General features: G+C 42.2%; 1 protein-coding gene across 1 annotated transcript in view; it reads right to left on the bottom strand.

Moving 5' to 3' along the window:
• LOC110490883 (transient receptor potential cation channel subfamily A member 1-like) overlaps positions 1 to 22171 on the bottom strand; it is a 75921-nt gene that overhangs the window by 17532 nt on the left and 36218 nt on the right. Inside the window, exons 11-20 of the mRNA XM_036945673.1 lie at positions 18505 to 18674; positions 13236 to 13400; positions 12788 to 12902; positions 11593 to 11759; positions 11122 to 11212; positions 10552 to 10611; positions 9844 to 9942; positions 7741 to 7811; positions 7314 to 7473; positions 3053 to 3142 (exon numbers count right to left, since the gene is read on the bottom strand). Coding sequence (XP_036801568.1) covers positions 3053 to 3142; positions 7314 to 7473; positions 7741 to 7811; positions 9844 to 9942; positions 10552 to 10611; positions 11122 to 11212; positions 11593 to 11759; positions 12788 to 12902; positions 13236 to 13400; positions 18505 to 18674 — 1188 coding nt within the window. The remainder of the gene's footprint in view (positions 1 to 3052; positions 3143 to 7313; positions 7474 to 7740; positions 7812 to 9843; positions 9943 to 10551; positions 10612 to 11121; positions 11213 to 11592; positions 11760 to 12787; positions 12903 to 13235; positions 13401 to 18504; positions 18675 to 22171) is intronic.

Here is a 22171-nt window from a genome sequence, read left to right as displayed (position 1 = left end):
CCCTACCAGGTCACAACACCAGAAGAGGACTGGCCACTCCAAGGAGACTGGTTCCTCTCTAGGTTTCTTCATCTTGTCAGATGTTTTAATAACAATAGAGTATCCTAAAGCAACGATTCTCTGCTGGTGAGTCGCGACCCAAATTTGGGTTGAGGAAGGTTTTGAATGGGTCTGGTGTGCTTGAGTTAAAAAAATATATTTGTAAATGTTTTCATGAAAAAATACTCTAAATACTTAAACTAGGCAGAATGTGTGTAGAAATGCTAATTATCTTACATTTTTTATAATTTTCTCTTCAATCACAGCATTTAAATGTAGAGCTTTTAGCAGTTCTATTTTGGTTGATTTTGTGTCTCAATCCAGTGAGTTTAATAACATTCTTCATGTGGAATATGGGAAACATTTAAACAGGTGGGAATGCGGTTCCCTTGTCATATAAATGCAACATTTACTATCAAAATGGCATTAAAAATTGTTTTTTTGTGATGCAAATACTGTTTTAATTTGGGTCCCAAGGAAAAAGCAGTTGTGAACCACTGTGTTAAGGCCAGGCTGTGTCTAGGTATCTTAAAGCCAGGCTGTCTCCATGTATCTTAAAGCCAGGCTGTCTCCATGTATCTTAAAGCCAGGCTGTCACCATGTGTCTTAAAGCCAGGCTGTGTCCATGTGTCTTAAAGCCAGGCTGTCTCCATGTGTCTTAAAGCCAGGCTGTCTCCATGTGTCTTAAAGCCAGGCTGTCTCCATGTGTCTTAACGCCAGGCTGTCTCCATGTGTCTTAAAGCCAGGCTGTCTCCATGTGTCTTAAAGCCAGGCTGTGTCTAGGTATCTTAAAGCCAGGCTGTCTCCATGTGTCTTAAAGCCAGGCTGTGTCCATGTGTCTTAAAGCCAGGCTGTGTCCATGTGTCTTAAAGCCAGGCTGTGTCTAGGTATTTTAAAGCCAGGCTGTGTCCATGTGTCTTAAAGCCAGGCTGTGTCCATGTGTCTTAAAGCCAGGCTGTGTCCATGTGTTTTAAAGCCAGGCTGTGTCCATGTATCTTAAAGCCAGGCTGTGTCCATGTGTCTTACAGCCAGGCTGTGTCCATGTGTCTTAAAGCCAGGCTGTCTCCATGTGTCTTAAAGCCAGGCTGTGTCTAGGTATCTTAAAGCCAGCCTGTGTCTAGGTATCTTAAAGCCAGGCTGTGTCTAGGTATCTTAAAGCCAGGCTGTGTCTAGGTATCTTAAAGCCAGGCTGTGTCCATGTGTCTTAAAGCCAGGCTGTGTCTAGGTATCTTAAAGCCAGGCTGTCTCCATGTGTCTTAAAGCCAGGCTGTGTCCATGTGTCTTAAAGCCAGGCTGTCTCCATGTGTCTTAAAGCCAGGCTGTGTCTAGGTATCTTAAAGCCAGGCTGTGTCCATGTGTCTTAAAGCCAGGCTGTGTCCATGTGTCTTAAAGCCAGGCTGTGTCCATGTGTCTTAAAGCCAGGCTGTGTCCATGTATCTTAAAGCCAGGCTGTGTCCATGTATCTTAAAGCCAGGCTGTGTCCATGTATCTTAAAGCCAGGCTGTGTCCATGTGTCTTAAAGCCAGGCTGTGTCCATGTATCTTAAAGCCAGGCTGTGTCCATGTGTCTTAAAGCCAGGCTGTGTCCATGTGTCTTAAAGCCAGGCTGTGTCCATGTGTCTGCTCTGTACCATCACTCATTCATATATCCTTATGTACATATTCTTTATCCCCTCACACTGTGTACAAGACAGTAGTTTTGGAATTGTTAGTTAGATTACTTGTTGGTTATTACTGCATTGTCGGAACTAGAAGCACAAGCATTTCGCTACACTCACATTAACATCTGCTAACCATGTGTATGTGACAAATAAAATTTGATTTGATTTTTTTTTAAAGCCAGGCTGTGTCTAGGTATCTTAAAGCCAGGCTGTGTCCATGTGTCTTAAAGCCGGGCTGTGTCCATGTGTCTTAAAGCCAGGCTGTGTCCATGTGTCTTAAAGCCAGGCTGTGTCTAGGTATCTTAAAGCCAGGCTGTGTCCATGTGTCTTAAAGCCAGGCTGTGTCTAGGTATCTTAAAGCCAGGCTGTGTCCATGTGTCTTAAAGCCAGGCTGTGTCTAGGTATCTTAAAGCCAGGCTGTGTCTAGGTATCTTAAAGCCAGGCTGTGTCCATGTGTCTTAAAGCCAGGCTGTGTCTAGGTATCTTAAAGCCAGGCTGTCTCCATGTGTCTTAAAGCCAGGCTGTGTCCATGTGTCTTAAAGCCAGGCTGTGTCCATGTATCTTAAAGCCAGGCTGTCTCCATGTGTCTTAAAGCCAGGCTGTCTCCATGTGTCTTAAAGCCAGGCTGTGTCTAGGTATCTTAAAGCCAGGCTGTCTCCATGTGTCTTAAAGCCAGGCTGTGTCCATGTGTCTTAAAGCCAGGCTGTGTCCATGTGTCTTAAAGCCAGGCTGTCTCCATGTGTCTTAAAGCCAGGCTGTCTCCATGTGTCTTAAAGCCAGGCTGTCTCCATGTGTCTTAAAGCCAGGCTGTCTCCATGTGTCTTAAAGCCAGGCTGTCTCCATGTGTCTTAAAGCCAGGCTGTGTCCATGTGTCTTAAAGCCAGGCTGTGTCCATGTGTCTTAAAGCCAGGCTGTGTCCATGTATCTTAAAGCCAGGCTGTCTCCATACTGTATGTCCCATATCATGTATTACATGTATACACAAAACACCTCTGCACTCTTTATTTCTCAGGAGGAGTGGAATAAATCGCCACCAGATAATTTCAGTACAGCTCGACTTTAGATCCCTCCCAAGGTAGGAATACGTCCGACAAAGATTGGTTTCAGTTTGAAATGTCCTCTTAAGTTTAAAACTTCTGAAAACTGATTCTAGATCAGTATCTGGAGAAACATAGTCCTAATCTGGTATAATAATGCACATGTAAGGTTAGGACTTTTTGGCAGGTAAACTGATCCTAGATCAGTTCTTAGAGCAACATTGTCCTACTTAATCTACCTATTAATTTGCATGTGACGTTAGGATTTTGGGAAAGTAAGCTGATTCTCGATCAGTTCCTGGAGCTGTTACTGTACCTGATGGTACATCTGCATCACTTCCTTCCCCATGGAGTAGATGTTCATGACTAGTACCATCACCATGCAAATGGACAAGAAGGAGTTTTGCTGTGGGGCAAAGGTAAAAAAAAAAATAGGTTAGGGTTCGATTCAGATTATGGATGTTGCTCCATCAAAAGGTAATGTATGTTCAACCAACAGATTGTGAATGGCATCGGATGGCGATACACTTAGCCAATACTGACTTGTATGCCTTTCTTTAACCTGAACCCTTAATGAAACTATAACTAACCACATTTTCTTAACCTAACCCTTATCCCTAAACCCAACCTAACCTTCACCATAAGCTTAACCTAAACCTTATCCCTAAACCTAAACCTAACCCTTATCCCTAAACCTAAACCTAACCCTTATCCCTAAACCCAACCTAACCTTCACCATAAACTTAACCTAACCCTTATCCCTAAACCCAACCTAACCTTCACCATAAACTTAACCTAACCCTTATCCCTAAACCTAACCTAACTTTCACCATAAACTTAACCTAACCCTTATCCCTAAACCTAAACCTAAACCTAACCTTTATCCCTAAACCTAAACCTAACCCTTATCCCTAAACCCAACCTAACCTTCACCATAAACTTAACCTAACCCTTATCCCCAAACCCAACCTAACTTTCACCATAAACTTAACCTAACCCTTATCCCTAAACCCAACCTAACTTTCACCATTTACTTAACCTAACCCTTATCCCTAAACCTAACCTAACCTTCACCATAAACTTACCCTAACCCTTATCCCTAAACCTAATTAATGTCAACCTTTATGCCCTAACCCCTATCCCTAAACCTAACCTAACCTTCACCATAACCTAACCCTTATCCCTAAACCCAACCTAACCTTCACCATAAACTTAACCTAACCCCTATCCCTAAACCTAATTCATTTCAACCTTTATGTCCTAACCCCTATCCATAAAAACCTAATTAATTTCAACCTGTATGCCCTAACCCCTATCCCTAAACCTAATTAATTTCAACCTTTATGCCCTAACCCTTATGGCCCATTGTTTCTGTTCTGTATGATGAATGTACACTTTCATACAAGATACAGTGTGGTCCAAAATTAACCTCAAAAAGAAGTTAAAGATGAGAAAAAGACTAGCCAATACATTTTACAAAAGCTGAGCTATATTGTCTGCTCAACATAATACAATTGCTCGCTCAGAGAAATGTTTGTTTAATTAGCAAGTTTTTTTTTTAAATCTTAAAAAGAGAAAAAAATATTGGTTCCCCTGTTTAGAATATTCCAGCACCCTCCCTCTTTAAATTGTATCCCCTGTTTAGAATATTCCAGCACCCTCCCTCTTTAAATTGGATCCCCTGTTTAGAATATTCCAGCACCCTTCCCCTTTAAAAACAATTATGAGATTGGAGGACACGTTTGGAGAGATATTAGGCCAATCCTCTTACCAGATCTTTGATATCCTTCGACTGGGCTCTTTTAAAACCACCGTTTTCAATGGGGTTAAAGTCCGAAGACAGAGAGAGCCATGGCAAAATATACATTTTTGTGGTCATTTAACAATTCCCTTGTGGATATTGATGTGTGCTTGGGGTTATTGTCTTGCTGGAAGATCAACAGGAAGATCCACTTGCGGCCAAGTTTCAGCCTCCTTTCAGAGGCAACCGGGTTTTTGTCTAAAATGTCCTTGTACCTGGTAAAGGTCACATTAACAAAGTGCCCCAGGACTACTGGAAGCAAAATAGCCCAAAAAACATAAAAGATCCACCACCATATTTTACAGTAGGGTTGAGGTACGGCTATTTTGTTTCCACTGCTAGTTTCTGCAGAGCGTGCAGTACGAGAGTCGTGATTCATTATTTCCAGGTCAAAATGAAAGAGAGGTGTGATGAATCATTTCTAGTTCATAATAATAATAAAAATAGATTCATGATGAGTTTAAAAAATGGCGTAAAAAATGTATACTTTGACATTTCCGACTGGATCTATTTTAATAAAAAATGTATCAACCCCTACAAAAAGTAGAAACCCAATGAATAACACATTCATCAAGGCCAAAAAAAGACAATCAAAAAATAATTCATAATGAACAATGTTTTGAAGTGTCTGTCCTATATCTAGGACTTACAGTATAAGAAAGATCAGGAAATATATATTTTCCTTATTTTTTTTTTTCACACATTTTAAAAACTTTTTTTATTGGATAGGCACAAAACTACAAAACAAATTTTAATTTTTTTAAAGAGGGTACCGGTTACCTCCAGACGAGTCCTGCGACACTTGTTGAGGGGTCGTAGAGAAAAACAGAGACCACCATCGTGTTCATCAGAGTCTCCCCTTTCCATAGATTAGTAATAGTTTTGTATGGTCAAACCGTTCGGACGCTAGACACGTTTTCGTGAGAAGACCGATGGATGAAGTGCGACACTGGCGGATGTGATGGATTGAGACACATTAAAAATCCTACAATGTGATTTTCTGGATTTTTTTTCTTCTCATTTTGTCTGTCATAGTTGAAGCGTACCTATGATGAAAATTACAGGCCTCTCTCATCTTTTTAAGTGGGAGAACTTGCACAATTGGTGGCTGACTAAATACTTTTTTGCCCCACTGTATCTCTCTAGATTAAACTGACAGATATTCATGGAGATATTTTTATGGTGTAAATTAGATTGACGCACCGGTGCAGTAAATCAAGATTTAGCACATAATTGTACATGTTGTTACACATCATGAAATATATTGATGGAAAAAATGACAGACAGTAGCCTAGAATTAGCAAAGTATAATTCAATTGAATGAACATAACCTTTATTTCAATTTGATTAAAATATATAGGACTACTTTGCCTATAATGTCAGGTTTTCATTTGAGGCATAGTTTTTATTCTTCGCAACAGTTGAAAAGACATTGGCCACGTAGTTGTTTTTTGTCTACTTTGTTCTGAGGTTATCGACGGTCACAGAGAGACGGATAAACCTATTGATTTTGTGTTTAGTGACTTTAACAAACGTTTTGTCTCATGGGCTGTGAATACTTATGTAAATGAGATATTTCTGTATTTCAGGTTCATTTCTAAAAACATGTTTACACTTTGTCATTATGGAGTATTGTGTCTAGATGGGTAAGAATAGTTAAAACACAACAAAATGTGGAAAAAGTCAAGGGGTGTGAATACTTTCTGAAGGCACGGTAGGTAGCTGTTCTACGAGTTGTCGTAGGAAGTCGGTACATTACAAGCGTTTTCAAGTGTAACTTTAGTAACAATGGGTTTGGGAAACAGCTCGGCTTCTAAAGATATCATAATATGGTTCTAGCTATGATCTTAATGCCAACAAGGCTCTGGGAAACGAGGCCCTGGCCAACAAGGCTCTGGGAAACGAGACCCTGGCCAAAAAGGCTCTGGGAAACGAGACCCTGGCCAACGAGGCTCTGGGAAACGAGGCTCTGGCCAACAAGGCTCTGGGAAACAAGGCCCTGGCCAACGAGGCTCTGGGAAATGAGGCCCTGGCCAACGAGGCTCTGGGAAATGAGGCCCTGGCCAACAAGGCTCTGTGAAACGAGGCTCTGGCCAACAAGGCTCTGGGAAATGAGGCCCTGGCCAACGAGGCTCTGGGAAACGAGGCCCTGGCCAAAAAGGCTCTGTGAAACGAGGCTCTGGCCAACGAGGCTCTGGGAAACGAGGCCCTGGCCAACGAGGCTCTGGGAAACGAGAACCTGGCCAAAAAGGCTCTGGGAAACGAGGCTCTGGCCAACAAGGCCACATTAATAATAGTCTTCTACTTCTCCTACTGGATCGGGAAGTGAGGAGTGAACACATAATCTGGGTTTCTTTCCTCTTCTACATCTAGAGACAGTTGTCATGTGTTTTATGAATTGACTCAATAACCTGCAACCTTGACTATATAGGCACCTGTCGTTCTATAGCTGCGTTTCCCAAACTCGTCCCTCAGGACCTTAAAGGTGTAAACGTTGTTTGTTTTTTTTTTGCCCTGGCAGTAGACAGTATATTAAAATATTAGACGCTGATGAGGAGTTGATGATTCGAATCCCCAGGACAGAGAGGGAAATGGTGTTCTATAGTAGTGTGTTAATTCATACGCTACCGAATGAAAATCCCCTCCATTAAACTGTTTGCCCACTAGACCTGTACATCGTAACAATTTAATGTTATTTCTATTCCACCTTGTGTTATTCACTAGCCCCCCCCCCCCCCCCCCCCCCCCGTTTGATAACCAGCGGGTATTAGCGTACCTCTCTGAAGGAAATGGGCACCATGGTGACAGCTGTGGTGTTGTCAGGGCCGGTGTAGTCCAGGCTGGGTCTCAGGCTCACTATGAGGTGGGTGAGAGGAAGCAGACCCAGCAGGTACACGAACAGGTTCAGAAGGTGAGCAGTGCTCCCGTAGGCCACCCTGGAGTTAGGAAATAGAACAATAGATGAACAGAAAAGGAAACTTACATCACTCTGAAACACGGCAAGAAAATATTCTCGTATTTTATTTTATTTTTTGTGCAAATTTTGAGAAAGTTTCATGAATTTCTGCAACTGTACTCTAATTACTGACCACTTCATAGAATAATTGTAATACATTCCCATAGGGCCCTGGTTAAAAGTAGTGCACTATGTAGGGAATAGGGTACCATTTAGGATGCACTCCTAGAACGCTGTGAATACTGACCACTTCATCTCCAGGTATTTCTTGCAGACGGGGTGTGTAAGGAGCTCTATGCGGTTGTTGTTCACCATCGCCTCAGAGAGAGAGAGAACAACAGGTTATATAGTTCACCATCTCATCAGAGAGAGAGAGATAACAACAGCTTGTTGTTCACCAACTCCTCAGAGAGAGAGAAATAACAACAGGTTCTAGTTCCCCATCTCCTCAGAGAGAGAGAACAACAGGTTCTAGTTTACCATCTCCTGAGAGAGAGAAAGAGAGAACAACAGGTTGTAGTTCACCATCTCCTGAGAGAGAGAGAACAACAGGTTGTAGTTCCCCATCTCCTCAGAGAGAGATAACAACAGGTTGTAGTTCACCATCTCCTCAGAGAGAGAGAGAGAGAGAGAGAACAACAGGTTCTAGTTCACCATCTCCTCAGAGAGAGAGAGAGAGAGAGAGCGAAAGAGATAACAACAGGTTGTAGTTCACCGTCGCCTCAGAGAGAGATAACAACAGGTTGTAGTTCACCGTCTCCTCAGAGAGAGATAACAACAGGTTGTAGTTCACCATCTCCTCAGAGAGAGATAACAACAGATTGTAGTTCCCCATCTCCTCAGAGACAGAGAACAACAGGTTGTAGTTCACCATCTCCTCAGAGAGAGAGATAGAGAGAACAACAGGTTGTTGTTCACCATCTCCTCAGAGAGAGATAACAACAGGTTGTAGTTCCCCATCTCATCAGAGAGAGAGAACAACAGGTTGTAGTTCACCATCTCCTCAGAGAGAGATAACAACAGGTTGTAGTTCACCATCTCCTCAGAGAGAGATAACAACAGGTTGTAGTTCCCCATCTCCTCAGAGACAGAGAACAACAGGTTGTGGTTCACCATCTCCTCAGAGAGAGAGAACAACAGGTTATAGTTTACCATCTCCTCAGAGAGAGAGATAGAGAGAACAACAGGTTGTTGTTCACCATCTCCTCAGAGAGAGATAACAACAGGTTGTAGTTCCCCATCTCATCAGAGAGAGAGAACAACAGGTTGTAGTTCACCATCTCCTCAGAGAGAGATAACAACAGGTTGTAGTTCCCCATCTCATCAGCGAGAGAGAACAACAGGTTGTAGTTCACCATCTCATCAGAGAGAGAGAGAGAGAACAACAGGTTGTAGTTCACCACCTCCGATGAGACAGAGTACAACAGGTTGTAGTTCACCATCTCCTCAGAGAGAGAGAACAACAGGTTGTAGTTCACCATCTCCTCAGAGAGAGAGAACAACAGGTTGTAGTTCACCATCTCCTCAGAGAGCGAGAGAGATAGCAACAGGTTGTAGTTCACCATCTCCTCAGAGAGAGAGAGAACAACAGGTTGTAGTTCACCATCTCCTCAGAGAGAGAGAGAGAGAACAACAGGTTGTAGTTCACCATCTCCTCAGAGAGAGAGAACAACAGGTTGTAGTTCACCATCTCCTCAGAGACAGAAAACAACAGGTTGTAGTTCACCATCTCCTCAGAGAGAGAGAACAACAGGTTGTAGTTCACCATCTCCTCAGAGAGCGAGAGAGATAGCAACAGGTTGTAGTTCACCATCTCCTCAGAGAGAGAGAGAACAACAGGTTGTAGTTCACCATCTCCTCAGAGAGAGAGAGAGAGATAGCAACAGGTTGTAGTTCACCATCTCCTCAGAGAGAGAGATAACAACAGGTTGTAGTTCACCATCTCCTCAGAGAGAGATAACAACAGGTTGTAGTTCACCATCTCATCAGAGAGAGATGACAACAGGTTTTGTTCATCATCTCCTCCTCAGAGAGAGAGAGAGAACAACAGGTTGTAGTTCACCGTCTCCTCAGAGAGAGATGACAACAGGTTTTGTTCACCGTCTCCTCAGAGAGAGAGAACAGCAGGTTTAGTTCACCGTCCAGAACCCTGGTGATCTTGATGCCCAGAACCCTGGTGATCTTGATGCCCAGAACCCTGGTGATCTTGATGCCCAGAACCCTGGTGATCTTGATTCCCAGAACCCTGGTGATCTTGATGCCCAGAACCCTGGTGATCTTGATGCCCAGAACCCCGGGGAGCCTTAGAAAGCTAAGGAGAGAGTATGGTACTTGTATTGAACCTACTTACATTCAGAGCTGCGAGGGGCTGGACCTTCAGGCTTTCGTCAGTCTTTGCGTGTTTCTTTAGTGCTATCGGTGCCTGAAGCCACTGGAAATTGTACTCAATCTACACAATAGAAAGACAAACAACATTTGTAATTGAATGAAAAAGAGAGAACAAATAAGTCTATCCTTTTCTATAGTTATACAGTTTTAAGTGTGTAGGGTAGCGTTGCGTTCCCTCTTCATAGAGGCGTGCGTAACAGGTAGCGTGTGTAGGGTAGAGTTGCGAACCCTCTTCATAGAGGCGTGCGTAACAGGTAGCGTGTGTAGGGTAGAGTTGCGAACCCTCTTCATAGAGGCGTGCGTAACAGGTAGCGTGTGTAGGGTAGCGTTGCGTTCTCTCTTCATAGAGGCGTGCGTAACAGGTAGCGTGTGTAGGGTAGCGTTGCGTTCCCTCTTCATAGAGGCGTGCGTAACAGGTAGCGTGTGTAGGTTAGCGTTGCGATCCCTCTTCATAGAGGCGTGCGTAACAGGTAGCGTGTGTAGGGTAGCGTTGCGATCCCTCTTCATAGAGGCGTGCGTAACAGGCAGCGTGTGTAGGGTAGCGTTGCATCCCTCTTCATAGAGGTGTGCGTAACAGGTAGCGTAAGGCCGATGATAAAAAATGGAAACCCGAAAGCGACACTAAGACTTAACGTTTCACAATTAAAGTTACACAGTAGAATTTACACACGTGATAGTCAGGACTGTTGTCGTCATCCTTTGACTCTCTGATGCAGCAGTCCAGTAGGTGCTGAGCAAGTTACAAGGAGATAACAGGGGACATTGTCATCTGGTTAATCACCGTTGGTTAGCGTTGCAAAATTACATAAACTTTCCTGCTTATTTCCTCCTGATGTAATTCCCTCCTGATTTTATTCCCTCCTGATTTTATTCCCTCCTGATTTTATTCCCTCCTGATTTTGGGAAACTTCCAACTGGGATTTCATGAAAAACAGGGAATTTTAGGAAAGTTTCTGGAATTTTGCAACGCTGCAGACTTTCCCTACAGATTTGTTTATAAAGTCAAAGCCCAAGCCTTTCATCAAACAACGTTGTTTTAATCAAGTCAGTTGACTGAGAACCACACCAAAGTCTTTCATCAAACAACGTTGTTTTAATCAAGTCAGTTGACTGAGAACCACACCAAAGATGACTACATACAGTAGGCATATATACCGTTTACACCTTTTCATTGCTGCATGTTGCCATCATTTTGCAATAATATACTCTATTGGAATTGTTCAGGTGTGTGAGGGCAAACCTTGCAAGACTCTGGCAGCAAGTCAACCAGTTCCAACACTGGACAACGTTTGCCAGCATCATGTTTGAACGTCCTCAGGGTGTCACTACATCTGCAATAAACAAACAAACAAACTCTGCATGGTCACAGCACTGTGCTAATCCGGAAGGATCCAAGAACATTTACAAGTCCTTGAAAGATTACAGGGCCCAGAGTTGTTCCTGTCCTGATGGCCTGACCTAGTCAGGACACAAAAGGGTTACGGACCGACTGAACTGGGGTTGTAAAATTCCAGTAAATCTGTAGGTGTTCCAGAAATGTTGGTTGGAGGACTATAGATTACCTGCTTACTCCCTCCTAATTCCAGGAAACTGCTAACCAGTTCCTGTTGATGATGACCTGAACCTAACCCTCTGGAATGTTCCAACCAGGAACCAAAACCTAGGGGATTTGGGCAATTTTGCAACCCTCAGCCCACATGACTGATCAAACCTGTCACTGTCGATGATGGCATTGACCACATCCTTCCTCCTGTGTTGCAGTGCTTCGTGAAAGAAGGAGGCGTGGCTCTTGTTGAGGCTGATCTCCGCCCCTCTCTGCAGCAGCAGTCTCACTGCAGCTACTTGTCCCTCCCTGGCTGCCACGTGCAGTGCTGTGCTCTGATCAGAACAACAACACAAGATTTGTGAATTCACATCGTCGCCTAATCAACACATCTCGAGGAACGTTTAATGATTCATTCATTCATTGAGAATGAAAGCATTTCAAAATAAATGACCTTGCTTCCAACGGGGTGACGATTGCTGTTAGAATGTCTAGCTAGGCTAAATATCATGCTTGTTTATTATTATTATTTACACATGGCAGCTAGAAATGTAATTGGAGAAGTAAACATTGTTCCTAATTTAGAGAATGTGGAAACGGTTGGTGGAGAAACCAGCTACGACCCGGTACGTTTTGTTTCATGTTTGTGACCTCGTGAAAGATAGTACGGCCACATTACCCCAACTCTGTTCATTTAACTTCTTGGATATAGGGGGCGCTATTTAAATTTTTGGATGAAAAACGTTCCAGTTTTAAACAAGATATTTTGTCACGAAAAGATGCTCGACTATGCATATAATTGACAGCTTTGGAAAGAAAACACCCTGACATTTCCAAAACTGCAAAGATATTGTCTGTGAATGCCACAGAACTGATGTTACAGAAAAAACCCAGATAAAAATCCAATCAGGAAGTGCCGCATTTTTTGAAACCGCCTCATGGCAATGACTCCTTATATGGCTGTGAAGGAGCTAGGAGTCAGCTTACGTTTGTTTAATTAGTTAGTAAATAAATAATTGAGACAATTGCTGAATGGATGATTTATAGTAAAGGCTGTGTTCGTGCAGAACCAATACTTTATGACGTTCAGATGAGACCGATAGAAGGAAAATAATAATGAATTACTGATTGACTGCTATTGATATAAAAGATCTTCAGATCTTTAAGAGTGGACTCCGGAGATAGCCGCTCTGTATAAACTAACTATTCCGTGGTGCCCCAGGTTATTAACGAGTTAATTGTTGCATGGTTTAATTCAATCACTTAATCAATCAAACGTTAGGTAATCGATTTGATAAAATAGCTTGTCATCACAAAGATGTCAGAGACACGACAGTCTGAATGAAACAAAGGTTGTCCGAACCCCATCCTCATCCAGCTTGTCCAGTAGTTTGATGTTGGTGCCCAGGACGATCTTCATGGTCTGGGTGTACCCCTCTGCCGCCGCATGGTGTAAACAAGTCCACCCTTTGTAATCACTAAGGAAGAGAGAGACGAGACAGAATACACCAGTGACAATAACACACCGGTACATTCTCCATGTAGGGTGTCAAAATTCAGCTACATTTCCCAGAATTCCCAGTTGAAGAATCCCGGGTTACCTATATATTCCACCCGATTCTAGTAATATTGCATCCGGGATTTCAAGGGCTTTTGGGACATTTACAGAAATGTTGGTGATCCTACTCCTACGTCAATATTTACAGATTGGCTTGACGATCTGTTGCAAACCTTTAAAAACAAAATCTGTGCCACTGCCTTCCTCACTGTGAACAGCCTAGTCATGTACAGACGTGTGTTAGTGCTAGCACCTGTGAAAGAGAGCTCCTTTACGAAGCAGCAGCTCCACCACTTTGGCGTGTCCACCTCCAGAGGCCAGGTGTAGGGGAGTCAAGCCTCTCTCATCCCCTTCGTTCAGCAGGCGGGAATCTGTGATGGTCTCCAGCAGACGCTGGCAGGTGTTAATACGACCATACCTGATGAGATGAGAAGAGAGTTAGAGGTATACCTGGTGTTAATATGAACATTTCTGATGACAGGAGAGTTAGGGGTGTACGTGTGTGTGTGTGTGTGTGTGTTTGTGTGTGTGTGTGTGTGTATGTGTGTGTGTGTGTGTGTGTGTGTGTGTGTGTGTGTGTGTGTGTGTGTGTGTGTGAGAGAGAGAGCAGGATGAGGGCGAGGAAAAAATATACAGTATTGGTCAAAAGTTTGGACAATAAGTACTTATTTCAAGGTTTATCTTTATATTTTATATTTTCTACATTGTAGAATAATAGTGAAGAAATCAGAACTATGAAATAACACATATGGAATCATGTAGTAACCAAAAGTGTTAAACAAATGAAAATATATTTGAGATTTGAGATTCTTCAAAGTAGCCACACTTGCCTTGATGTCAGGTTGTCACTAGTCACTACAGCCACAAAGTAAAAATTGGCTACATCAATAAAATGCAATTTTGCTTTTTGGTTTTAATTTTAGGTAAGGGTTAGGCATAACGTTAGCAGTGTGCTTAAGGTTATGGTTAGAGTTAGAGTTAGGTTTGAAATCTGATTTTAAGAAAATAAATCTTAAGAAATAGGCACGGTTTAGCAATTTGTGGCTGTGGTAACTAGTGTCTGTCTGTCTGTCTGTCTGTCTGTCTGTCTGTCTGCCTGCCTGCCTGCCTGCCTGCCTGCCTGCCTGCCTGTCTGTCTGTCTGTCTGTCTGTCTGTCTGTCTGTCTGTCTGCCTGCCTGCCTGCCTGCCTGCCTGTCTGTCTGTCTGTCTGTCTGTCTGTCTGTCTGTCTGTCTGTTAAAAAGCCTGGATTTACATGGATTACATTTAGATTTTGTGTGACACATTGTCAAAGTGGAATTATATTTTTGGGAATGTTTAACATGTAATAGAAAACTAAAAACTGAAATTTCATGAGTGAATCGGTCACGCCCTGACCTTAGTTCCTGTTTTTATGTCTCTATTTTAGTTTGGTCAGGGCGTGAGTTGGGGTGGGCATTCTATGTGTTGTTCTCTGTTTTGGTATTTCTGTGTTTGGCCTGGTATGGTTCCCAATCAGAGGCAGCTGTTTATCGTTGTCTCTGATTGAGAGCCATACTTAGGCAGCCCGTTTTCCCACTATGATTTGTGGGTAGTTGTTTTCTGTGTCTGTGTTTTACCACACAGAACTGTTTCGGTTTTCATTTATGTCTCTTAATTTATGTTCTTTTGTATTCAGTGTTCAGTGTTCGGGTTATTTCATTAAAATATGGACACCGATCTTACCTACTCCACCTCAGAAGAGGAGGAAAGCCGTTACGGAATAAGGATTCAACCCCTTTGTTACGGCAAACCTAAAGAAGTTCAGGAGTAAAAATCTGCTTAATTTAAAAAAGTCACATACTGCAAGTTCCATGGACTCACTTTGTGTGCAATAATATAGTGCTTGACATGATTTTTTAATTAACCGACTAGCCCATCTCTGTACCCCACACATACAAATATCTGTAAGGTCCCTCAGTAGAACAGTGAATTTCAAGGTTTAACCACAAAGAGAAGCAATGGTTTGAAAAGAAGGGCACTTATTGGTGAACAAAATCTTTTTTTTTTAAATAAGAAGGCAGACATTGAATATCCCTTTGAGCACGCTGCAGTTATTAATTACACTTTGGATGGTGTATCAATACACCCAGTCACTACAAAGATACAGCAAGACTTGAACATTTCAATGATCAACAACCAACCAAGAATTGTTAAACGAGTAGTGGGTAAATAATGTACAATGCAGGTGTAGAAAGGTTGCAAGTTCAAATCCCCCGAGCTGACAAGGTACAAATCTGTCGTTCTGCCCCTGAACAGGCAGTTAACCCACTGTTCCTAGGCCGTCATTGAAAATAAGAATTTGTTCTTAACTGACTTGCCTAGTTAAATAAAGGTTAAATAAATAAATACAAATGTCTTTCCCTGAATCATCACCTACCCTAAGTGTTCATTACTATCACAGGGCTCCAGACTAACATGTTCCCCTGAATCATCACCTACCCTAAGTGTTCAGTACTATCGCAGGGCTCCAGACTAACATGTTCCCCTGAATCATCACCTACCCTAAGTGTTCAGTACTATCGCAGGGCTCCAGACTAACATGCTCCCCTGAATCATCACCTACCCTAAGTGTTCAGTACTATCACAGGGCTCCAGACTAACATGTTCCCCTGAATCATCACCTACCCTAAGTGTTCATTACTATCACAGGGCTCCAGACTAACATGTTCCCCTGAATCATCACCTACCCTAAGTGTTCAGTACAATCGCAGGGCTCCAGATTAACATGCTCCCCTGAATCATCACCTACCCTAAGTGTTCAGTACAATCGCAGGGCTCCAGACTAACATGCTCCCCTGAATCATCACCTACCCTAAGTGTTCATTACTATTACAGGCTCTAGACTAACATGTTCCCCTGAATCATCACCTACCCTAAGTCCTAAGTGTTCATTACTATCACAGGGCTCCAGACTAACATGTTAACCTGGTGTCGCGGGTGTCACTAACTTTCAAGGATCGTACACATAGCACTGAATGTGGATCTAATGTTTGTCTGTCGATGATTCAGTGCGCTGTGGTTAAGAGACGCTGTAGACATCTGACATTTTGTACACTTTTACTGGATCCTACATGTAAAATCGGAGTGCACTTTGTTCACAAATTACATTCAGAGGTGCTAAGTACTCTCTGCAAGCTATTGTTGTGTCTGACCCTTACAGTTGGTGGCACCAGCAGACCGAAATCATGATTAATCATCTGATAAAGTCATTAAAAGTGCTTTATTAAGAAGTAAATAGTAAATAGACTACTGAGGTATTCAAGAAATATGTTTTTTTTTTCTCTAACACATCCAAGCGGGAATGATTCAAGGTATTTTGATGACCGGGCCGGACAATCTTGGTAGGGCTGTTGGCCACTGATCAACCAAAGGCTTAGTATAGATTAGTATGGCAGAGAAATTGCTTTAAAAAATCTTTACAAAGAAAATCTGAGGAGCCCAATGCATGGGCTGCCAGCCATGTCACCTTTTTCCATTGTTTTTTAAAAATATATATAAAACTATATTTTTGTGTCAATATTGACCAGCCCACCCAACAACAAAAATGTTTCCAGCCCATCTGGCATTTGCCAGTATTGCCAGATGTCCAATCTGCCCCTTCTGCCCACAAATTCTGAAACACTATCTAGGCTACTTAAAACAAATCGAAAATACAGTATTTTCTGAGTCAAATGTTATTATGTTTTATTTTAATATTATGTTAATACCTATCACATTACTTCACGCACAGGAAAACTTTTGTATGACAAATAAAAGTATTATTATAAAATAAAATATAAATATAAAATATAAAATAGGAGTATAGGAGTGGAGAAAAAAATGTGCTTCGGCATTAAGCATAATGATAAGTAATAAAATCATTTCTAAGGGCAAACCTGCAAGATAACTGACCCGCCCACAGATTGATGTTTCAGCATTGTCCCAATGAAGAGTTTGGTGTTCGACTTGCCACGTGTGACATGTATGAGCAGTTACAAGCCTGGCTAAATTTATCAGCAGGCGGATGAGCAATATCCACCGTCATAGTACTGTAAGCCTACGGATGAAGTCTGAGCTGGAATGTGAAGCTAACTGAAGCTGGTTCACTTTAGAAAACCCTGAGTAGATCTAGCTTTCTTCGTAGGATACCCCTCTGCTCCGGGGAAGGCTCCGTTTATCCTGAACGAAGTGTCTGAGCCGCAAAATGAGGACCGATGAAATCAGAAATCACCCTCCCTCTTGCAAAGATTGAGTCATCATCAGCGGTGTAAAGTACTTCAGTAAAAATACTTTAAAGTACTTCTTAAGTATAAATACTTTAAAGTACTTCTTAAGTATAAATACTTTAAAGTACTACTTAAGTATAAATACTTTAAAGTACTTCTTAAGTAGTTTTCTGGGGGGCATCTACTTTACTTGACTATTTTCACGACTTCCGCCGAAGTTGGTCCCTCTCCTTGTTCGGGCGGCGGTCGAAGTCGCCAACCTTCTAGCCATCGCTGATCCTCTTTTCATTTTCTTTTGGTTTTGTCTTGTCTTGTATCACACCTGGTCCCAATCCTATTCATTACATGTTGTGTATTTAACCCTCTGTTCCCCCTCAAACCCCCCTTGTCGGTGATGGTTTGTTTGTAAGCTATTGTGCAAGTTATGTTCTGGTGTGCTACAGGTTTTGTTCCCACTTGTATTATTTTGTATATTTTGCTTTTCTGAGTTTTGAGCACTTATTAAACTGCTCTGTTTTATACAAAGTTCGATCTCCTGACTTCCCTGCCACCAACATGCACCCTTACAACTATTCACATATTTCACAACCTTTACTTCACCACATTCCTCAAGAAAATATTCAACTTTTTACTCCTTATATTTTCCCTGACAACCTATAGTACTCATTGCATTTTCAATGTTTTGCAGGACAGTAACATTTGTCAAATTCATGCACTTATCAAGAGAACACAAAGTCATCTCTACTGCCTCTGGTCTGGCGGACTCATTAAAACACAAATGCATATTTTGTAAATAATGTCTGAGAATTGGAGTGAAAATGAAAATGTGGCACTGACTTCCCCATGGATTGATGTTTCAGCATTGTCTCAGCAATGCATCCACCACTTGGCCTAACACCACTCACTGGGCAGCGAAGTGCAGGGCTGACTTCTTGTACATAACCCCACTAGACCTAACACCACTAGACCTAACCCCACTAGACCTAACCCCACTAGACCTAACAACACTAGACCTAACCCCACTAGACCTAACCCCACTAGACCTAACACCACTAGACCTAACCCCACTAGACCTAACCCCACTAGAACTAACCCCACTAGACCTAACACCACTAGACCTAACCCCACTAGACCTAACCCCACTAGACCTAACAACACTAGACCTAACCCCACTAGACCTAACCCCACTAGACCTAACACCACTAGACCTAACCCCACTAGACCTAACCCCACTAGAACTAACCCCACTAGACCTAACACCACTAGACCTAACCCCACTAGGCCTAACACCACTCACTGGGCAGCGAAGTGCAGGGCTGACTTCTTGTCCTTGGACTTGCGGTCCAGAGAGACCTGTAGAACCAAGATGTTCTTGACCGATTCGTGGATACCCAGTCTGCAGGCGTAGTGGAGAGGAGTACAGCCCTCGTTGTCTTCAGTACTCAACAGATCCATCATACTGCTGTGCTGTAGGGGGCAGGACACACACACGTAAGTAAACAGATATGTACACACACGGCACACACACACACACTACAACCCTGACTTCCTGAGAGCAGAGCAGAGCAGAGCAGAGCAGACAGACAGACAGACAGACAGACAGACAGACAGACAGACAGACAGACAGACAGACAGACAGACTGTCCCACCCAAGAGGTCAACTAAAGTCTTTTAAGTCTGATTCATTCTGTCTCGGCCAGTACTGTAGCTAAAGTAGGCAACAGCTGAAGGCTGAGGCATTTGGCAAACTTCTAAATGCTTTTATTAAACCATCACAGAGAGTAATCCAACTTCATTTGTTACTAGAAACAGACTCAGGACAAATGGTTGATGGCGATAGAGAGAACATTTCATTTTCTTTAACAAAAGGCAGTGTATATTCAGCTGGCAGAAAAAGATTGGCAGCAGAAGGCATTATGCTTTCCATTCTTCTCTACAGATCCTCTCAAGCTCTATCAGGTCGGATGGGGAGCGTTGCTGCACAGCTACAGTTGTAAGATGGTTTGGTTTAGTCAGATTGTGTTAGTCTATTACTGTGACTTAGATGAGTCAGATTGTGTTAGTCTATTACTGTGACTTAGATGAAGATCAGACCACATTTTATGAGTGATCAATGCAGAAATTCAGGTTATTCCAAAGGGTTCACAAACTTTTCTTGCACCTGTATTTTGAGGTCTCTCCAGAGATGTTCGATCTGGTTCAAGTACGGGCTCTGGCTGGGCCAGTTCTGTTCTCTCCAGAGGTGTTTGATCGGGTTCAAGTCCGGGCTCTGGCTGGGCCAGTTCTGTTCTCTCCAGAGATGTTCGATCTGGTTCAAGTACGGGCTCTGGCTGGGCCAGTTCTGTTCTCTCCAGAGGTGTTCGATCTGGTTCAAGTCCGGGCTCTGGCTGGGCCAGTTCTGTTCTCTCCAGAGATGTTCGATCTGGTTCAAGTCTGGGCTCTGGCTGGGCCACTCGAGGACATTCAGAGACATTTAGAGTTCCGAAGCCGCTCCTGCTTATGTCTTCGTTGTGTGCTTAGGGTCATTGTCCTGTTGGAAAGCGAACCTTCAACCCAGTCTGAGGTTCTCAGCACTCTGGAGCAGGTTTTCATCAAGGGTCTCTCTGTACTTTGCTCCGTTCATCTTTCCCTCGATCTTGACTTGTCTTCCAGTCCCTGCCACTGAAAAACATCCCACCACATGATGCTGCCGTCACGATGCTTCACCGTAGGTGGCCAGCTCTAGGAAGAGTCTTGGTGGTTCCAAACTTCTTCAATTTAAGAATGATGGAGGCTGCTGTGTTTTTGGGGACCTTCAGTGCTGCAGAAATGTTTTGTTACCCTTCCCCAGGTCTGTGCTTAGACACAATCCTGTCTCGGAGCTCTACGGACAATTCCTTCGACCTCATGGCTTAGTTTTTGCTCTGACCTGCACTGTCAACTGTGGGACCTTATATAGACAGGCCTTTCCAAATTATGTCCAATCAATTGAATTTACCACAGGTGGACTCCAAGTTGTAGAAATAGTTCAAGGATGATCTATGGAAACAGGATGCACCTGAGCTCAATTTCGAGTCACATAGCAAAGGGTCTGAATTCTTATGCAAATAAGGTATTTGTGTGTTTTATTTTTTTTGTTAACATTTCTAAAAACCTTTTGTTGCTTTGACATTATGGGGTATTGTGATGTCATTATGAGGTATTGTGATGTCATTATGAGGTATTGTGATGTCATTATGATGTATTGTGATGTCATTATGGGGTATTGTGCTGTCATTATGAGGTATTGTGATGTCATTATGGGGTATTGTGTGTAGATTGATGAAGACTTTTTAAAATCCATTTTAGAATAAGGCTGTAATGTAACAAAATGTGGAAAAAGTCAAAGGGTCTGAATACTTTCCGAATAAACTGTATATGTTATGATGTCAAGGCATAAGAACTAACAGGTGATAGAGCAAGCAAAGCAGTTATCACAACACATAGGTTGTAATATGGCTTTTTTCCCCTGGCTTCGCTTCCTCTGTGTTTTTACCAATGCACCGCTACTGCACCGCACTAAAGCAATACACTTTTTGTCCAGTAAACAAAGTGTTATGTTTTTGGAAAATCTAGTACAAGCCATCACTGAGTACCACTCTCCATCTTTTCAAGCATAGTGGTGGCTGCATCACGTTATGGGGAATGCTTGTAATCGTTTTTCAGGGAAAAAAGAAACAACATTTTTTGAGAAAAACCGAGAACTCCTGCAAATGGTTGTCTAGCAATGATCAACAACCATGAAGCATTTTGAAAATAATTACGGGCAAATGTTGTACAATCCAAGTGTGGAAAGCTCTAGGAGACTTACCCATAAACACTCACAGCAGTAATCTAAGCCAAAGATGCTTCCACACAGCATTGACTCAGGGGTGTGAATATGTATGTGAGATATTTCTGTATCTCATTATCAATAGATTTTCTAACATAAAATAAAGAAATAAAACATATTTTCACTTTGTCATTCGGAGGAATTGTGTGTGGATGGGTGAGAAAAAAACTAAACGCAATCAATGTGGAATAAAGGCTGTAACACAACACAATGTGGAATAAAGGCTGTAACACAACACAATGTGGAATAAAGGCTGTAACACAACACAATGTGGAATAAAGGATGTAACACAACACAATGTGGAATAAAGGCTGTAACACAACACAATGTGGAATAAAGGCTGTAACACAACACAATGTGGAATAAAGGATGTAACACAACACAATGTGGAATAAAGGCTGTAACACAACACAATGTGGAATAAAGGCTGTAACACAACACAATGTGGAATAAAGGCTGTAACACAACACAATGTGGAGTAAAGGCTATAACACAACACAATGTGGAATAAAGGCTGTAACACAACACAATGTGGAATAAAGGCTGTAACACAACACAATGTGGAATAAAGGCTGTAACACAACACAATGTGGAATAAAGGCTGTAACACAACACAATGTGGAATAAAGGCTGTAACACAACACAATGTGGAATAAAGGCTGTAACACAACACAATGTGGAATAAAGGCTGTAACACAACACAATGTGGAATAAAGGCTGTAACACAACACAATGTGGAATAAAGGCTGTAACACAACACAATGTGGAATAAAGGCTGTAACACAACACAATGTGGAATAAAGGCTGTAACACAACAGAATGTGGAATAAAGGCTGTAACACAACACAATGTGGAATAAAGGCTGTAACACAACACAATGTGGAATAAAGGCTGTAATACAACACAATGTGGAATAAAGGCTAGAACACAACACAATGTGGAATAAAGGCTGTAACGCAGCACAATGTGGAATAAAGGCTGTAACACAACACAATGTGGAATAAAGGATGTAACACAACACAATGTGGAGTAAAGGCTGTAACACAACACAATGTGGAATAAAGTCTGTAACACAACACAATGTGGAATAAAGTCTGTAACACAACACAATGTG

This window comes from Oncorhynchus mykiss, chromosome 15 (assembly GCF_013265735.2).
Source record: "Oncorhynchus mykiss isolate Arlee chromosome 15, USDA_OmykA_1.1, whole genome shotgun sequence".
NCBI classification, from domain to species: Eukaryota; Metazoa; Chordata; class Actinopteri; order Salmoniformes; family Salmonidae; genus Oncorhynchus; species Oncorhynchus mykiss.
This window is presented reverse-complemented; position numbering and strand designations above follow the sequence as displayed.